This window comes from Falco naumanni, chromosome 10 (genome assembly GCF_017639655.2).
Source record: "Falco naumanni isolate bFalNau1 chromosome 10, bFalNau1.pat, whole genome shotgun sequence".
Lineage (NCBI taxonomy): Eukaryota > Metazoa > Chordata > Aves > Falconiformes > Falconidae > Falco > Falco naumanni.
The window spans coordinates 29793054-29811051 of NC_054063.1; the positions used below are offsets into that span (position 1 = coordinate 29793054).

At 39.7% G+C, this 17998-nt stretch overlaps 1 protein-coding gene across 23 annotated transcripts in view; it reads left to right on the forward strand.

Annotated features, from left to right (window-relative positions):
• Positions 1-4999, forward strand: part of LOC121095038 (activity dependent neuroprotector homeobox) — a 33199-nt gene extending 28200 nt beyond the window's left edge. For all 23 annotated transcript variants that reach the window (XM_040609336.1, XM_040609331.1, XM_040609341.1 and 20 more), the window contains one exon: positions 780-4999. In XM_040609336.1, the coding sequence (XP_040465270.1) occupies positions 780-3920 (3141 nt within the window). In that variant the 3' untranslated portion in view covers positions 3921-4999. The remainder of the gene's footprint in view (positions 1-779) is intronic.
• The last annotated feature ends 12999 nt before the right edge of the window (positions 5000-17998 follow it).

Sequence of the window (17998 nt, forward strand, 5' to 3'; positions counted from 1 at the left end):
ACTTTAGTTTCTGTTACAGCAGTTGACAAGAACTACATTGGCAACATGTTCTATTTAACAATGATAAAGGGTGCAGGGAAACTGCAATTGTGGAATCTTCTTTTTTCTCCTTCCCTCCTGACTCGATCGGTTTAAAAATCGGGTTTGTGTGTTGATCAGAAGGAAAAGGCTTGGTGGCTTTCAGGGCTTCTGTAGCTTCTGTAGCCTTAGTATATGACTTGGTAAGCTTAAATTCATTTGTTCACCAAAAATAAGTTTTGAAAAGCATCTTTTATAATTAAGGTTTGTAAAGGATTAAGACACTGAAATAGTTGGTTATATATCTGTCTTACCTATAAATGTTTGGCAGATTTTGATGGGAAGTAACTTGTCTCCTGGATACAGTCTCATTCTGCTCAAACAGTCATGCTTGCCTTTTCCTCCTGGAATTGAGCTTACAGTGAATATTTTCACGTGGCTCAGCTGCAGGGAACGAGGCTTTTTTTTGACTGGTGGAGAAAGATCTTATAACTTATCCTTGCCTGCTGAGTTGATGGTTAAACCCTTGAGGGACCTCTAAACTGGCACTTGCCACATGTGTATGTTCAGATGATAAAACTTTTTGGGGCCTGATCTGCAGGCCAAAAATGGGACAGAAGAAAATAACCTAAAGATCTAAGATTGTTGCAGGGGGTCTTGAGACTATTAGAAATGTTATTGTTTAGAGAAGACCATGGACGTTGTTATTCTAAAAACCTGCTTTTTCAATATTTAGTTTCTGCTTTGTTCTTTGTTTTAAGGACTATCGGACAAAGCCCTTTTGCTGCAGTGCGTGTCCATTTTCCTCAAAGTTCTTTTCAGCCTACAAAAGCCACTTCCGGAATGTTCACAGTGAAGACTTTGAAAATAGGATTCTCCTTAATTGTCCTTACTGTACTTTCAATGCGGACAAAAAGACTTTGGAAACGCACATTAAAATATTTCATGCTCCAAACGCCAATACACCGAGTGGAGGCATCAGCACTTTTAAAGATAAAAACAAACATGATAGCCTTAAACCTAAGCAGGCTGACAGTGTAGAACAAGCTGTTTATTACTGTAAGAAGTGCACTTACCGCGATCCTCTGTATGAAATAGTTAGAAAGCACATTTACAGGGAACATTTTCAGCATGTTGCTGCTCCTTACGTAGCAAAGGGAGGTGAAAAGTCACTCAATGGTGCAGTTCCGTTAAGTTCCAGTACCCGAGAGGAGGGTAGTATTCACTGCAAAAGATGCCTTTTTATGCCGAAATCATATGAAGCTTTAGTACAGCATGTTATCGAAGACCATGAACGTATAGGATATCAGGTAACAGCAATGATAGGTCACACTAATGTAGTGGTTCCAAGATCTAAACCTTTGATGCTAATAGCTCCAAAACCACAGGATAAAAAGCCTATGGGACTCCCTCAGAGGATGGGTCCCCTTTCCCCTGGAAGCGTTCGATCTCTTTCGTCCCAGCAGATGATGAACAGACTCACTATACCAAAGCCTACATTAAATTCCGCAGGAGTGAATATGATGTCAAATGTTCACCTACAACAGAACAATTACGGAGTCAAATCAGTACCGCCAAGTTACGTTGGTCAGCCAGGGGGAAGGCTAAACTTAAGTGGTAACGCACCAGTTTCTATTCCACAACAATCGCAGACAATGAAACAGTTTTCAGCAAGTGGAAATGGAAGGCCTTATACTCTTGGAGGGGAGCAGCGATCACAGGCCTCAGCCAGATACTCTCTTCAGTCTGCCAATTCATCTTCTCTTTCGTCAGCTCAGTTGAAACAGACGTCATTATCACAGTCACAGGCAGCTTCGAGAGTATTAGGTCAGTCTGGCTCCAAATCTCCTGTAGCTGCTACAGGTCCTTCTGCTGTCAATACATCATCCACACAGAAGTGGAAAATCTGTACAATCTGTAATGAGCTGTTTCCTGAAAATGTGTATAGTGTCCACTTTGAAAAGGAGCACAAGGCTGAAAAGGTGCCTGCAGTAGCTAACTATATAATGAAAATACACAATTTCACTAGCAAGTGTCTATACTGTAATCGCTATTTACCCACTGATACATTGCTTAATCATATGTTAATACATGGTCTGTCTTGTCCGTATTGCCGTTCAACCTTCAATGATGTGGAAAAGATGGCTGCTCATATGCGAATGGTTCACGTTGATGAAGAAATGGGACCTAAAACCGATTCCACTCTAACGTTTGATTTGACGTTGCAGCAGGGTAGTCACACGAACATACATCTTCTCGTAACAACCTACAACCTGAGAGATGCTCCTGCTGAATCTGTAGCTTACCATGCTCAGAATACCCCCCCGGTTCCTCCAAAACCACAGCCGAAAATCCAGGAGAAGTCTGACGTACCTGTAAAAAGTTCTCCACAAGCAGCAGTTCCCTACAAAAAAGATGTGGGGAAAACTCTCTGTCCTCTGTGCTTTTCAATCCTAAAAGGACCCATCTCTGATGCACTTGCACATCATCTACGGGAGAGGCATCAAGTAATTCAGACGGTTCATCCAGTCGAGAAAAAGCTAACCTACAAATGCATCCATTGCCTTGGTGTATATACTAGTAACATGACTGCCTCAACTATCACACTGCACCTTGTTCACTGCAGAGGTGTTGGGAAGACACAGAATGGCCAGGACAAAGGCACGTCGTCATCTCGGCTAAGCCAGTCTCCAGCTGTCGCACCTGTGAAACGTACTTACGAACACATGGAATTCTCGCTAATGAAGAAGAGGAAAATGGATGACGATGACTCCCCCTCTGCCTTTGAGGAAAAGCCCGAAGAACCTGTAGTTCTAGCATTAGACCCCAAGGGTCATGAAGACGATTCCTATGAAGCCAGGAAAACATTTCTTACAAAATATTTTAATAAGCAACCATATCCCACTAGGAGAGAGATCGAAAAGCTGGCTGCCAGTTTGTGGCTATGGAAATCTGATATTGCGTCTCATTTCAGTAACAAAAGGAAGAAATGTGTTAGAGATTGTGAAAAATACAAACCTGGTGTGCTGCTTGGTTTCAATATGAAAGAGTTAAACAAAGTCAAACATGAAATGGATTTTGATGCTGAATGGCTGTTTGAAAACCACGATGAAAAGAATTCCAGAGTCAATGTTAGTAAGACTGTTGATAAAAAAATAAGCTTGGAAAAAGACAATGAAAGTTCCTCAGACAGCTATGAAAATATAGAAGAGGAGTACAATGAAAGTGGCAGTCCGTTTGGTCAGCACATTTCTGACATGGGTGGGAAAACCTCTTCTGATAGCATAGCAGAGAACCCGGAGGACAGCATATCCAAGGAAATCATTGAAGAAAGTACACTGCAGTCTCCAGAGAAGTCTGATCAAAAACAAGAGGAAAGTGCTAAGTACGAAGAGATTATTTCTGCTGAAGAACCAGCAAAACTGGTAGGTGATGTTTCAGATAGCGAAGGTGACCAGGATGATCAAGATGATGCTGTTGAATGGAAAGATGGAGCTTCACAGTCTGAAAGTGGGCCTGGTTCTCAGCAGGTTTCTGATTTTGAAGACAATACATCAGAAGTAAAGCCAGAAGTGTGGACGGATGAATCCTCCCAAAGTGAAGATGCCGGCAGCAGTAAACCGACAGTTGAGACAAAAGAGGGTGGATCTGAAAGTGATGAAGAGCAGTCAAAGTGGAAGAATCGTTCCTATGGAAAAGTAGAAGAGTTTTGGTCTAAGGACCAGTCGCAATGGAAAAATGCATCAGAGATTGAGGAGAGCTTGTCGAATCAGCAGATGGAATGGCAGAATAGCACAATTGACAGTGAGGATGGAGATCAGTTTGACAGCGTGACTGATGGAGTAGCAGAACCAATGCATAGCAGCTTAACTGGTGTGGAGCTGAGCAGCCAGCAAGCGTGAGCTGCTCGATGCGGAAGTGTCAGTGATGTGATCCAATCTACAACTGTCTCAACACTTTCATTTCAGTATGACTGCTGAGCTTCGATTCTAATTGGTACTGCCTTTCGAGTGCTAGGGCATGGCGTGTGGTGGTCGTGGCCGCTGTTATTCCAGTGGTTATTTAAGGATGCTGTTGGCTAATCTTGCTTGAGAATACCTGCTGGGATGAGCACAGTAACTTAATGTGAAAACGGATAAGCTGGTGGCTCCAGAATGCACACAGAGAAAAGCAGAGGTTTATTTTATCTGCATTTTCAACATTTATTTCACTCTTGTACATGTTCAGTTGTATGTCTTTTTAAACATTACCCTTTTTCACATGGTAGTGTAGGGCCAACCATACAAGCTACCAGTTCAACGTGTATAGTAGACTATGGGGAAATTGATTTTTTTTCATGTATCATTCTGAATAGTTGAAATGTATATTTGTACAGTCTTTTAGACCTATTCAAGTGAAGCTTATGAAATTGTTCTTGTGTACCCATCATAGATTTGTTTCTCTTTTTTAGTGTTGCCCTGCTGTGTAATAAATGCTGTATCTAGTTTACCTAGCAAAAGCTTGAAACTGCTATAGTATGAATTTTGACAAACTTAGTTTTTGCACATAACCTTGTACAATCTCGAAACAGAGGCCAGCGACATAAAAAAATATATCTGGACTCTATTGTATTATAGAATTTTCTTGTTCTGAATATCCTTGACATTACAACTGATGACAAACGTATTTCAGAGCCATTTTCTGAAATCTTTTAAGCTAAAAAAGAAAAATCACATGCAAGAAACAAGTTTGCAGCTACTAATTTTGACACCTTTTAGATCTGTATAAAAGTGTATTGTGTTGAAGCAGCACACTGAGACAAAAGTGCTGTGTTTTGGATATTTAGTTTTATCTTTAGTTAACACCAACAAGGTGTTGTATTCATTTATACCATCTAATATATGACACACTGTTGTAGTATGTATAATTTTGTGATCTTTATTTCCCTTTGTATTCTTCATTTAAGCATCTAAATAAATTGCTGTATTGTGCTTAATGTAAATATTTGCTTTATTACATGCAAGTGCTACATTCCTGTTTGGTAAATCTCACCTTGCTCCATTCATTTCTTTTTTTTTTTTTTTCTTTTTTCTATCTTCTCTCCCTGTGTCCCTCCCCCCCCCCCCCCCCCCCCCATCTCTGCTGGGGCACATATGTTTAGTACTTTCTTACCGAATAGACTGATCTTCAAGGATATTGAAAATCCTACAAACTAAATTTGCCTGAATTTGCCTTTACTATTTAGCATTCTAGAACACTAATTTATAAATAGGATTGTAGTGCTTTGCTTGTTCTGCATCCTGGAGAAACAAGGTCTACGAATTACTTGCATTTTTCATCTTTTTGTAGTGATACCAGTGAAGGTCACTTTCACATTTTAAAAAGTTATCTAGAACTGTGTCTCTCTGAAGCACTATGTATTGAGGGTAAATGATAGCAAAGGTATTTGAGTACTAACTGTTTAAAACATAAAGGAGCATGCCTTGCAAGCTACAGACTTGGTTTGGCTTTGAAGAAAAAGTAATTTGAATATTAAAAAAAATATTGTGATTTGGTCAAACCAGTCCTGCGTTTTGGCAGGTGGGCAGTACAACAGACAATGGCTGCCTAACCAGAAGTTCATTGAGATAATTTACTAAATCTAATTGTGACGGGAACAAAACTATTCTTAATCAGAACAATTAGTTCAGTTTAGGCATATGTCTGCTTTTTGATACAAGGACTAAATTGACCTGTGAACGTTTCATTAATGTTGTAAAGGAGGGAATAGTTCTGTGTTCTTCAACATTTTAAAACAGCAAAACCCTTTCACAGAGATCTTGAGAAAACACTCGTATCTGAGTAGCAGCCTTGGGTAGGTATAAACCACACTTTGACTGACTAGTGTAACAAACAAGCCAGTATGTAAGCCACAGACAAGAAATATGTGTGTGCTCTCGTGTTCTGCAGCGAATTTGTGCTGCTGGTGCCCTTTGGAATGAGCATTTCTGGGTTTTGTTGAACAAATTATGTGTGTGAAGTAATGATTGAAGACAGCTACCTTTACATGAAGATAATTTAATTTATCTTGTTCTTTTCCCTGTGCACTCAAGTGGTAGAAGATACAGGAAAAAATATATTTTACATTTACAGCAGCAGAAGAGCTCCTAGTGTTTCTCTGCCTTAAAAGAAAAGTTGAGCCTCAAGTCATTTGTTAGTCTGGAAAACCTGCTATCTGATTGAAAATAACTTTTCAGTCAGCCAGGTGAAACTTACAGATGTCAATGGGTTGGTAATCTTTTCTTTTCCCAAAGCCAGGCTCTTGAAGTCCTAGAAAAGGTTATTCTTTTCTAAGAAAACTCTGTTACGTTCCTTTCTCCCTCTGTAGGCTGCTCTGTTTCGCAGGAGGCTACTGCCTGAAAAGTTAAGACATTTCAGAATTTGTTTCGTGTCATTTCATCTAGGCTTTAAGGAGGTTTACAAATACATTTTTAAAAAACTTAAACAGTTTAATGGGAGTACAACCACATTTATCTGTTAAGCAATGAAATAAAAAAAAGGGTATCATCTTATTAATCTGCATTGTATTTGTCTCAGTATCTGGCGAGGTTAATTTAATTAGCGAACTCTGTAGTTAGAACTCAAATTTCCCCATTCTGAGCTCAGTGGATAGTAAGACTATGAAATGCAAACTCTTAGAAGTGCTTCGTTTGCCAGAAATTTCCATGATAGGAAATACCATCTTGCAAAGTGATTAAATTAAAGGTCTTGCACAAGAATAGTCTGTCTTACCAGGAATATCAAGAAGGATTGAGGATGGTTGTTTTAAGTTTTGGCATAAACTTCCCAGTATTTGAAACAATGCTCTTCAATCTGGCTTTTAGCCTGGGCAAGAATTCCTGTCTAGATTTGAGGCTAACCACACATTCTTGAGGAAGTCAAAAAGCAGAGGAGGTAAATGGCGCAACAAAACTGGAGGAACCTTAAGCCCAATTTGTATAATCTTAACATATCGCACCATTATAATTTTATGAGATGGAAGTTACCCAAATTTTACATACGCTATTACAGTTCTACGGCAGAATTTTAGAAACGTGCCAGCTGTGCTTGCACAGTAGCCAGCTCAAGATGACATGTAAATTGTGCTGCTGTATTCAGTAGGAGCCCCTGAAATCACACCTCTGCCCAGGCTTTGGCCAGCACAACAGAAAAGACAATTAAGACTCTTCTCTAAAGAATTTGTTTCAGCCAGTTTACCTGAATTGAAGCGAAGTGAAGCATGTTTTCCTTTTTAAATACACTAGCTGAAATCAAAAGGTTCTAACAGTTGCAAATGAAGTAGGAGGTTATTAGCATAGACGTTCTTTCTAGACTGAAGACAGCTTTATACAACAAAAACTCAAAGCTGGTGTGACCTGCAATTTGACTTTTGATGAATACTGGAGAGCGCAAGGACAGCATGAGACACTTAAGGGTAGCTGCATTTTATGTGATACTTCATGGGTGTTCATACAGGCTTGGCATAACTTATTTTGAAGCACTGTTCATTGTGCTGCGCTGCAGCCAAGACGTAGTGGTTCAACAAGTATGCTTCTCCTCTTAGTATGCTCTCCTCCCTCCATCTCCTCGCTCCTGGAAGCACCGTTGCAGCCAATAAGCTTTCCTCCAAACTAAACAGTTATTTTCCCGCAGGGACAGGCAGACAGCTTTTGCCTCATTCCCAGTTTTCTATCCAGTGCATCATACGCTAAAGTCCCACTTGATCTCAGCATTTTCCTTTGGGTACTGTGACTTAACCCTTTATCTACACTGGGGTTTCTACTCAATCAAAGCCTTTTACATGATGCTGCAGAAATACCTGCATTGAAGTTTTATTTCACAAGCTCTTTATCTTACTGAACGCTCAAGTGACATTTAGTGCTACTACCATCCTCTGCTCAGCAGTAACGTTTCTGTAGCAAGAACTTGCCAATTAATATTTGACCCTTTGACATGCATTTTCAAGACAGAAACCTGAATATTCACCCAGTATTTTTATAGGAGAATTCTATCATTCTGACCACCAAGAAATGAGTAGGTTTCAATTACCCACTAATACAGATACAGTGAACAGTTTGCCATTTTGTAGGACATATCTTTCATACACTGCTATGGTAATAAAACAAGTTTATTTCCATTTTTATCAGAACCAAAAGATTTCAGGAATATATTGTGTGTACTGTCTCTTCATTTCTGTTAATAAAGAAGCTGATATTTGGATAAACAGGTTGGTATAACTAAGAGTATTTTGTTCCTTTCATAACTAATTTGCCTGCCTGTAATACTAGCTCATTTGTAATAATCCGTTACAATAACCTGCATTGCAGGTGTAGACACCAACTAGGTCTGCTATTGCTTTATATTTTAATTCGACTCTTATCTTTCACCATCAGTCCCACTAATAAATATGAAAAGGTGGAGATTTATTTCTGCATCAGAAAAGCATTGGTCGCCATGGTTACTCAAAGCCGTAGCTTTACTTTCACCATAAGCTTTTTTTTTTTCCCTTTACAGAATTTGCATTGGGTCCTCCATCTTCAGTTTTTCCACAGGTATTTTGAAAACAAGAGCATTTATTTCCATTTCTCCATATTGTACTGTATACAGAACCAGTCATCTGAAAAGCGTATAACCTTCTCTTCCTAATGTTCCTTTATTCAGAGAATCAAGTGGGTTTTGTTTCCCTAGACGTATTCTGAAGTCCAAAAAAAAAAAGCTACAGGTGCGGATATGAACTATGCTGCTCCTGGTCCTGCCTAAATAGCATCTGCGTTATAAAACTGCTCATCCAAAGATCCATTGCAGCTTTGCAGAAAGTTTATTTATACCATTCGAATTATATTACACAACAGCTTGTAAATCCCTATTCCTGGTTTGAAATAGAGTGCTGGAAGCTTCAGCAGTTTATTGCATTTTAAAATTTTGACATTGAGTTCACGTTCTCTTGTAAAATCATTTGTGCCTTTGTGAAGCTGGCTGTATAGCACGTTACTTGACAGTTTTAGCATGCTATACTAGAGTACTCTTCAACCTCCTGATCACTTAAAAGTAAAAAACGTGTAGGAAAACGAAGAGAGGTTTTGTACATTTTTTTCATTGATTTAGGAAGCTTATCGAGTAAGTGCAAACTATCGTGATCAAATCTTAGAATAAACATTCCAGCCTCCATAGAGCTACAATATGATCAGAAATTTTTCACTTCCCTTAGAGATACTAGCCAAAGATCTGTAACAGTTGCTTCTTCCTAACATCATAAAGCATGAACTGTAAGAATAAACTCCAACAGCCTTTCCTAAAAAACTTTTGGTAGTGAAAAATTAATTATTTTGATACTTAGTACCTACATAGTTCATAGGAAAAAAGTCTTCGGTAGAGCTTTGGCAGGTCATAGGGGCGTGCTGCTGATCAAGGATGTCTCTGAAACAAGAACAGGACAGAAATTAATCTTATTCTTAAAGAACAGGAAATAATATTTTAGAGTTGACCATCTAGAAGAGGCAAGGGGACAGGGGAGGAATCAGCATCCTGGAACTGAAGTTACTTTCCAATACAAGGTAATTGGCTCTGTAAACAACACTGAAAATGTGAAGTTGTTTACTTTCACACCTGATTCTACAGACTTTGCAATCATCTTAGCTGGATTAATACCGAACAGATAAAAATAGAATAGAACACAGGGGAAATTAGTTTTAAAGCATAGAAAAATGCAAATGAATTAGCAACAATGGAACATACTGACTACAGAAGAAATATAGAAAAGGATTGGGTTTTGCTTCTGGGGTTTTTAAGAATTCAAGTAATTGATTAATCCTGAACTGAGGAGATAAAAGTCATTTTTCTGTAGTGCAACGATTCAAACCTCTAGCTAAAATCACAGTCTCAATGGAAAGTGAAGAACCTATCTTTCCCATAAAGCTAACAGTCTTCAGGCTCTAAACATACTTTGAAAGACTAGTTCGCTATTTAGGTGTATTTATTTGAGTTTAATTCTCATTCATGTGTTTCAAGCCGTGCATCTGGTTACAAACATTTCTTGAGAGTATCCACTGCTAGTTCTTTGGAATAGATACTGGTTCTCCATATACATCCAGGCACAATTTAAGACATAAATAAATATTCATGTATACTATGACCTAGGTACTGGCTACCAAAACTGCACTGAGGTTGTCGGAACAGGCAGGATGAATGGAGGTTCTGCTGACAAAGTCTTGATTTGCACATCGCAGAGATCAATACCATGTTCTCAGAGAAGGGCACTTGCTAGCTAATAGAATATACAAACTTTGCTGCAGGGAGAAACATAATGTAGTGATAATCATCAACAGATGCACATGGGTTTGAAGGTTTTATGTGCAGACCCACGCAGAAGGAGATGGGTTCCTTTTAATGAGCAGAATACTAGAATTTTAATGTAGCAGATACATTTTTTTCATCTAGGATTGAAAATCAACAGTCACAACCACAAAGTAAGACAAGATGAAGAATCTGAATTGCTCATGTAAGAAATAATAACGAGGTTCACATCTGCAAAATAGGAAGAAAAAAACCTAACCTAAGAAACTGTAAAAATAACCAGCTGTAACAGCTAACAGTGGAATACTAACATTTTCTGTATTTCCCCTAAAATAGAAAAGTTAAAAGTGACTCTGATTTTCAGAGTAAAATAATCTGTCCTTTGTTTCTAGGGCAATATTGCCAGTGGTCAGTCACACCAGGAGAAAATAAGGCAGGAATAGTGTTAGGAATTACAGTAATTAAAATTAACAAGCTGGGTGATAATCTGTCTGCAGAAAGCCCTGATCAGATCAATCAAACTTAATTAAGGACATGAGCCTCTCAAACTAACTTTAAAAGTAGGCTCAGGATTTCCCATAGCTCATGAAACCACTGTCCCACTCCAATTTGTAACCAGTTATTTCAGAACTGCTTATTAGCACTTGGTATCCAGGAATTCCTCCAAACAGATGATGCCATGAATGCATCTTTTTTTTTTGAGCTCCCTGCAATAGTAATCTGATGCCTTGATGTATTAATAACTGATTACTTTATATAGTACTACAGGTACCTTGATTCACAGATATACTTGGCCCCTTCTGACCCAAAGATACTATATGTTTTCTATATGCCCTCTTGACATAGGTAACTCTTTTGGGTGACCTCCTGTAATGTGCCATAAATTCTTACAGAAGTGACTCCTCCTGTTTTAGAGCTACCCACGCCAAACTCATCAGGGAACACTCTTGTTACCAGCTATGCTAAAGAAACTACTTCGGTATTTATTATCTTAAAGCATAGCTGCTGAATCAATATTAAATGAGAGGCGAAGATACCAATCCGTATAATCTAATGGTATTTTATGAGGAAGGGGGCTGAGAAAAGCTTTTTTTCCACAATGGTACAAATGGCACACAGGGTTAAAAGACAAGGGCATGAGGAATCTCTGTGCTGTGCACATCACAGGGACTGAAGATGAAATAATTCCTTTGTGGTCAGGCTGCTGTGAAACTTAAAGGACAAGCGATATGGCTGCCTGCTAAGGAGGCCAGGGCAGGGGGGCAAGAGGGAGAAAACGTCTTGAAATTCCAAAGCCTATTGAAGTCATCAAAAGAGAGAGGTTTTAAGTAGTAGCAAATAGCTTTTCACCTCTAGATCACTTGATTCACGTGGTTCACAATGGAATAAAGACCAGATCGTGGCCCTTAGAAAGCAGGTGCTCTCATTAGGATGGCATCCATACCATAACGTACAACAACCAGTGGTGCTGACTACAGCAGTGGTTTGCCAAAGGCCAAGCAGCCCTAAAACTAAACTGTGTTTATGTCTGATCCAGGCTATAAAGGCCTCGGGCAAGGTTCTGTCATGTCACTGGTGTCTGTCGGCACCTATTCACCGCAAATACCGAAATGGGGTTTTCTCCTCTGAGCTCATCCCTTAGGTCAGGCAGAGCACAGCATCGCCAGCTTACATCGCACCTGAAAAACAGGCTGGAACAGACCACTGTTGAGATGCCCTGTACCCCCTGTATTCTTTGTCCCAAACTTGGAAACTATTAATTAACTTAAAGAGCCAGCAATGAGTGAATAAACAGAGGAAATAAAGATTAAAGGAATTACAGGGGAATTTAGCATTTGGAAGGCAGCGTAACAAGAAGCTAGATCAAATAGTAGAAGTGAAAGGATTAAAAAACATTTGCGAGAGCTTTGGAAAATAAAGTATGCACAACTCCTCTGCACTTGCAGGCAAATAAAAGAAATGGCATGTAGAATCATGCCTGAAAGATTAAAACTTCTGGTGGCAGCTTTAGAGACCTCAGTCAGTTGCATTTTAACAGGCAGCCAAGTTATCCAGGGAGACAAGTTGTGTGTCAAGAGTATCTAAAGCACCAAAAGCGCCCCTTAAGAAATACAGTTTGAAGCCCCTGAAAGCCAGGCCCTCGGCTGATAAAGCTAAATACACAAGAGCAGTAAAAAATTTACCCACTTAAGAGCATAGTGGTTACTCTGACAACTCCTAGCCAGCATCAGAACAACAAAGCTGGGTCAAAAGGTGATCGCTTACAGGTTGTATCACGTCCAGAAAACAGCTTAATTCACAGAGTTAGATTCTACCTTCTATTGAAAAAAAAAACAAAAACAAAAACCAGAAATGCTGGACTGAATGTGCTTGCTTGCTTTGTTTCGTTTTCACGGCCAGGCTTAAGTCAGCCTGCACAGCAACATTACATTTAAGGCAGGTGCTGTAAGAATTGCTGATGAGGACACAGAAAATTGTTTCCCTTCTATCCAAGTATCTACAAGATGGTCCAGAAATCCACTTTGGTACTGCTTTTATAACGCAGATGTAGGGCATCTACCCCTCAGGGACCATAGGCCCAGCCCAGCTAGACAATTCATCCGTCTGTTGCTGGCTATTCCCCTTTCCAACAGCCTCCCAAACAGATCGGGAACAGGCAGCACTTCACCTGCTCCCATGTACGATAAACACACTCCAGGAAGCAGCTCAGCAAGCGCAGGAGGTACGGCCTCGGTGGCACAGGGGCACCGGTACAGCCACCAAGTGCCCCAGCAGGAAGGTTTGGCATCGTTGTAAGGACTTCTGACCCGATTCCAAGCAGTACGTTTATCCAGGCTATTTGCAGTGTGCCTGACCGTTACAGCTAAAACACCGAGCTATTCTCACAGGCTGAGAAAAAGAGTAGATTACCTGAGAAAAGGAGGAGGGATATTATTTCACAAAGAAAAAAGAAGTTAACCTTCCACATGCTGTGTCTTTGGTAACATGAACCTTACATGCTTAAGCTGACAGCAATTATTCCAGATCCACACAAAAAAACCCAAACCAAACCAAACTGAAAAAAAACCAACCACAAAACCAAAAGGAAAAAGTTTTCTTTAAGGCTACCAAATTTAAAGCCTTGGTAGTTCAACTTAGATGTATTTACAATAACTGTACACGGGTAGTTATCCCTCCGAACTGAGCTCCTGATCAATTCTGCTGCTTCAAAGCACAGAAAGGAGCAATAATAAAATATTTTGTCCATGTTGCTGGGCTGTGGTAATGACTTAAGTCCTATCCATGTTTCCAGAGCTCCTGAATCCCTTTCTTTTACATCTGCTGCCTACCACCTGAAGCAGCACTAATACACCTTTCCCCTGACACCAATAAACATATTTGCTTCTGTTAGTTTACAGTGAAAGACTGCCAAGCTTGCTGGAGTGGATCGGCACTGCTGCAGATACTCAAAGAAAACGAAGCAGCTCAAGGAGCACTTCCCTACAGAAACCTGCAACAGAAATTTGAACTCTGCTATGAAAGACAAAAATGGATTCTTGGCTGTCTGCCAATAACTGTTTTTCAGATTTGGTCATTCTTGCAAGTATTAAAATCAATATCTAGACTGTAGAAATCAAAACAGGGCAAAACCTGAAACCTGATTCTTCAGCAGCTCCAAAATCAAGCAAACATCCTCACTTTTGTCCAGCAAAATTTCAAAAATTATGATGTAGATTCCTCTGGATCTTAATTTTTTAATATAATTTCATATAACACTGGTAAAATAATTTTCATTTCTATAAAAATAGACTTAAAGTACGACTTCTTAAAAACCCATCAACTCTGACTTTTCCAACCAGCTGCCTTTTGATTGCTGTCAACACAGTGCTACTAGACTCTTGAGACACACTTTTGGGAAAAGTATGAATTAAAGAACCAAAATGTTCTTCACACATCAGCTCTGCTGCTAAGCACAACAAATCCTCTCTCACACGTTCTTCTCTGTTAAACACTTGCTATGTACCAAGAAAGTAATTGAATATGGATGTTGTTAAAAGAGAACAAGGGGCCTGATGCCCACTACTGCCACATCAGAGACCTCTTTGCCTTACGGCTGGTTTCCATAGTAATTCTTATCTCCCATTTGTGGGTCTACCAATCCCACTGTGCCAACACAAACAAAAATCAGTTCTTACATAAGCGTAGGCTTATTTTTATATCTATATTTATATATATAAAAACATATGCTTAGATATAAACATGCCACTAAAGCTGTAACATAGCATGTATCTATGCAAGTGGGAAGAAAGAAGCAGCGTAAAACCAGTGTTAAGGCTTATCTTTAGCTAACTAACAACTCAGAAGCTTTTAATGCTTCTCAAAAGTTTTCAACCAGCGTCAAGGAATCGCCTTTTAATTGGCAACTTCAAAATAGACTGAAGATGAGAATGAATCCTGACAATAGCCTTACCAGCTAGGCAAACACTACTGCACCTTGGGAAACCAAGGCAGAAAGGTTGCGTGATAACGTCCCAACAGACAGCAAGTCATGGCAGAGCCCAGATTTAAATCAGGACTGACAGAGGAATTCTAGCAGAGCCTGCAGTGCTGGTTTAAAACTTCACCGCCTACAGCTGTCCTCCCCATTCCTCCCCCAGAGGTTATTTTTCCCCTCCATCAGCAGAAGGAAATGTGTCACCACATCACAGCCACCCTAGTTCAGTCTGGCACGCTACCTTAAATCACTGATGAAAGTAGGTGCCTAAGGTGCCAAAACTATTAATTGTGGCAGCCAGAGTACAGGCACTAAGTTCTCCTCTTCAGGACAGCAGTAGTTTTTGTTCTAAGGCAAACACAGTAATGTCAAACCATTCCGATTTTCAGAACACAAGCTTCAGAGGCCAATTTTTGTCTCCCACAGCACATATATTTTACTCAGCATGACTTGCAAGAGTTGGATTCCACTCTCGCCTTCACACGCACAGCATCTTTACTATCTCAGCAAGGTAAAGAAATCCATCTATCATTCCGTAAACCCAGAACGTGACCGGATGAGTAGCACAAGCTGCAGAATTTTCTTCCTGAGAAAATACAAAAATTCTTTCTGACTCCAGTACCCGTGTCCATCATGAGCTGCAGCCAGCCAAGCTGGACATCTGGCCTCATCCACAGCACTCACAGAAGTTTTCAGTAACAACCTCTCCAAATTCACACTCTACAGAACTCTGTCTCAAGAGCATCTTACCTTCCCCTTTTCCTTCAAGCCTATGGGATTGCTGTGAAGGCTTTCCAGATAATTATTGATTCTTGCATCAATTTTCTTGTCTCTGATTGACTGACAGATTGGGGGCGGGGGGAAGTAAAAAAGTTCTTTCTATGGTGGTCTGTTACTAGTCTCCTAATTAGAGGACAATATAAACTTTGAGGCATACCCTTTCCAAACATAAGGCAATCATATCACTTTCTAGTATTATTTATAGGTCTCAAAAGCACAGTAAATAGTTCACAGACTGACTGTGCAGGTTTCTCTCGTAAAACCACTTATGAAGTAAATAATACACAACAGAAATAGGAAATTTACTGATTAGAATCAAGTTCATTCCCTCACCTGTTTGCTTTGTACATGCCTTATCCTTCTTAGCATGATCATACTATCATCTCTGTCATAAATCACAAGCTTTTTTTTCCTGTTCTTCTAAATATTCTGTGTAAGCACATCAGAGCAAGGCCAATTCCACACAAGCTCCAGAAAGCATCATATATATCCTTTTGGCTGAAATTAGTCATTAACTATAACCTTTCACTGATGACTTAGGACTGGAATCTCTTCAAGGGAAGGATAAATCAGGCTTTGCTTTGTGAAGTACACTATCATGAAAACATGTAAAAACTGTCAAACAGCTATTTTCATCCCATAAATAGTAATGAGATACATTAAGTCAAGAGAATTTAGAAAAGGCACTTTTTTTAAAAAAAAGAACTTTTAAAAAGAGAGAAAACCCACAGCATCCCCTTTTTTCCCCTCAATCTCCTCAGGAAAGATCTGTTCAACAGCTACAATAATGATCAGTGCACAAATCAATAATCTTGCTGAAATGATGGGAAAGCACTGTTTATTAGCTGTTCAGTAAGGAGACAGAAACATAAGGATGCAGCAGCTCTTCTTCTGCCAAAAGAGTGTGGGATGCAGAAAAGAAGTGACAGCTTTGAAGAATCTCACTGCAAAATGTGTTCTACATGTACAGTCTAAGATTTTGTGCTTAGGCATGTTATCCACAGGCTTTCTTCTCTTCAGTGATGGATCTAGCTTCTCACTACTATAATCATTTTCCCGATACACTGCCAGAAGGAGCATGTCCTTTAAAAAGGAAAGTCTGCATTTTGGTTTGTTGTTGCCATTTGTGATCGGTCTGACAGTCTGTGTCTATGAGGCTTCCTAAGGCGGACTGCCCTGCCTTCAGCACTCTCAGTCTCTCAATATATTTCTTAACAAGAAGCAATAAGGTATCTGGGGCTACTCCTCATGTGTTCATCTTCAGGAAACCCAAAAGGGAACAGGAGTGAACGAAAGAATGAGAAAAACTAAGATAAATAATAACAATACCTAGCATTTTGACCTGCAGGAGCACAATAAGCAGAAACTGGCTGTTTGACCTTCACAGTATACTTCTAACACAAGTATTCTCATTTTACTAGTAAGATAACTCTATACATTCTTTGCTTTGGTTTTTACTGCAAGGTGTGCTCCAAGAATCCCCAGGTGCCTAGTGGCACAATTTAAGAAGTGCGTAAGACAAGGGCAGATCCAAACAGAGGCTATTACAGCACACTGGTTAAGAAGGAAAAAAACATTTAAAGACCCAACAAAACCCATGGGGCTAGATGGATGCATTTGAGGATACAGAAGTTGCTGGTTCACATCATTGTGAGGCAGCTGTCAGTCATCTTAAAGGTCAGGGTAATCAGAGCATGTTCTTAAAGACTAGAAAAAAGTAAAATGCTTATCTTCAAGAAGCCCAAGAAGGAAGATACAGGGATCTACAGGATGTTCAGTCTAACCTCAGTCCCAAAGAAAATATGGAGCAAATCCTTTTGAAATCCATTTCCAGCACTTCAAAGAAAAGGAGGTGATTGAAAAGAGTCAGCACAGATCTAATAAGGGCAAACAATTATTAGCCAACCTAATTAACAGCTGGCTAGAAAGCAGCTTTGCAGAAAAAAGTACTGGTGGTCCTCAGAGACAAGAAGCTGAACCTGAATCAGCAGAGTGCTCTGGCAGTGATGACAGTGAACAGCACACTGCACTCAGTACAAGCACAACCAACAGACCAAAGGACGCAATCACTTCCCTCTATTTTGGCATAAGACTGAATCTTGAGTACTGTGTCTGGTTTTGGGCTCCCCAGTTCGTGAAGGATTTACTGGACTGACATACTTGGAGCAAATCCAGCAGAAGAAAACCAAGATACTTGGGGGCTGGAGCACATACATTACGAGGAGAGGTTAAGACAGGCAGTTTCTTCAGCCTGAAGAACAGAAATGCAATTTAGTTGATGTCTTCAACTATCTAATGAATGAAGACAGAGCTGCTTATAGAGAAAACAGAGCTGGACTCAATTCAGAACAGCACAGCAAAAAAACCCACCCCACACCTACAGGCAATGAATAGACGTTGCCAAGAGGAATACCAGTCAGTCATAAGGAAAAAAAA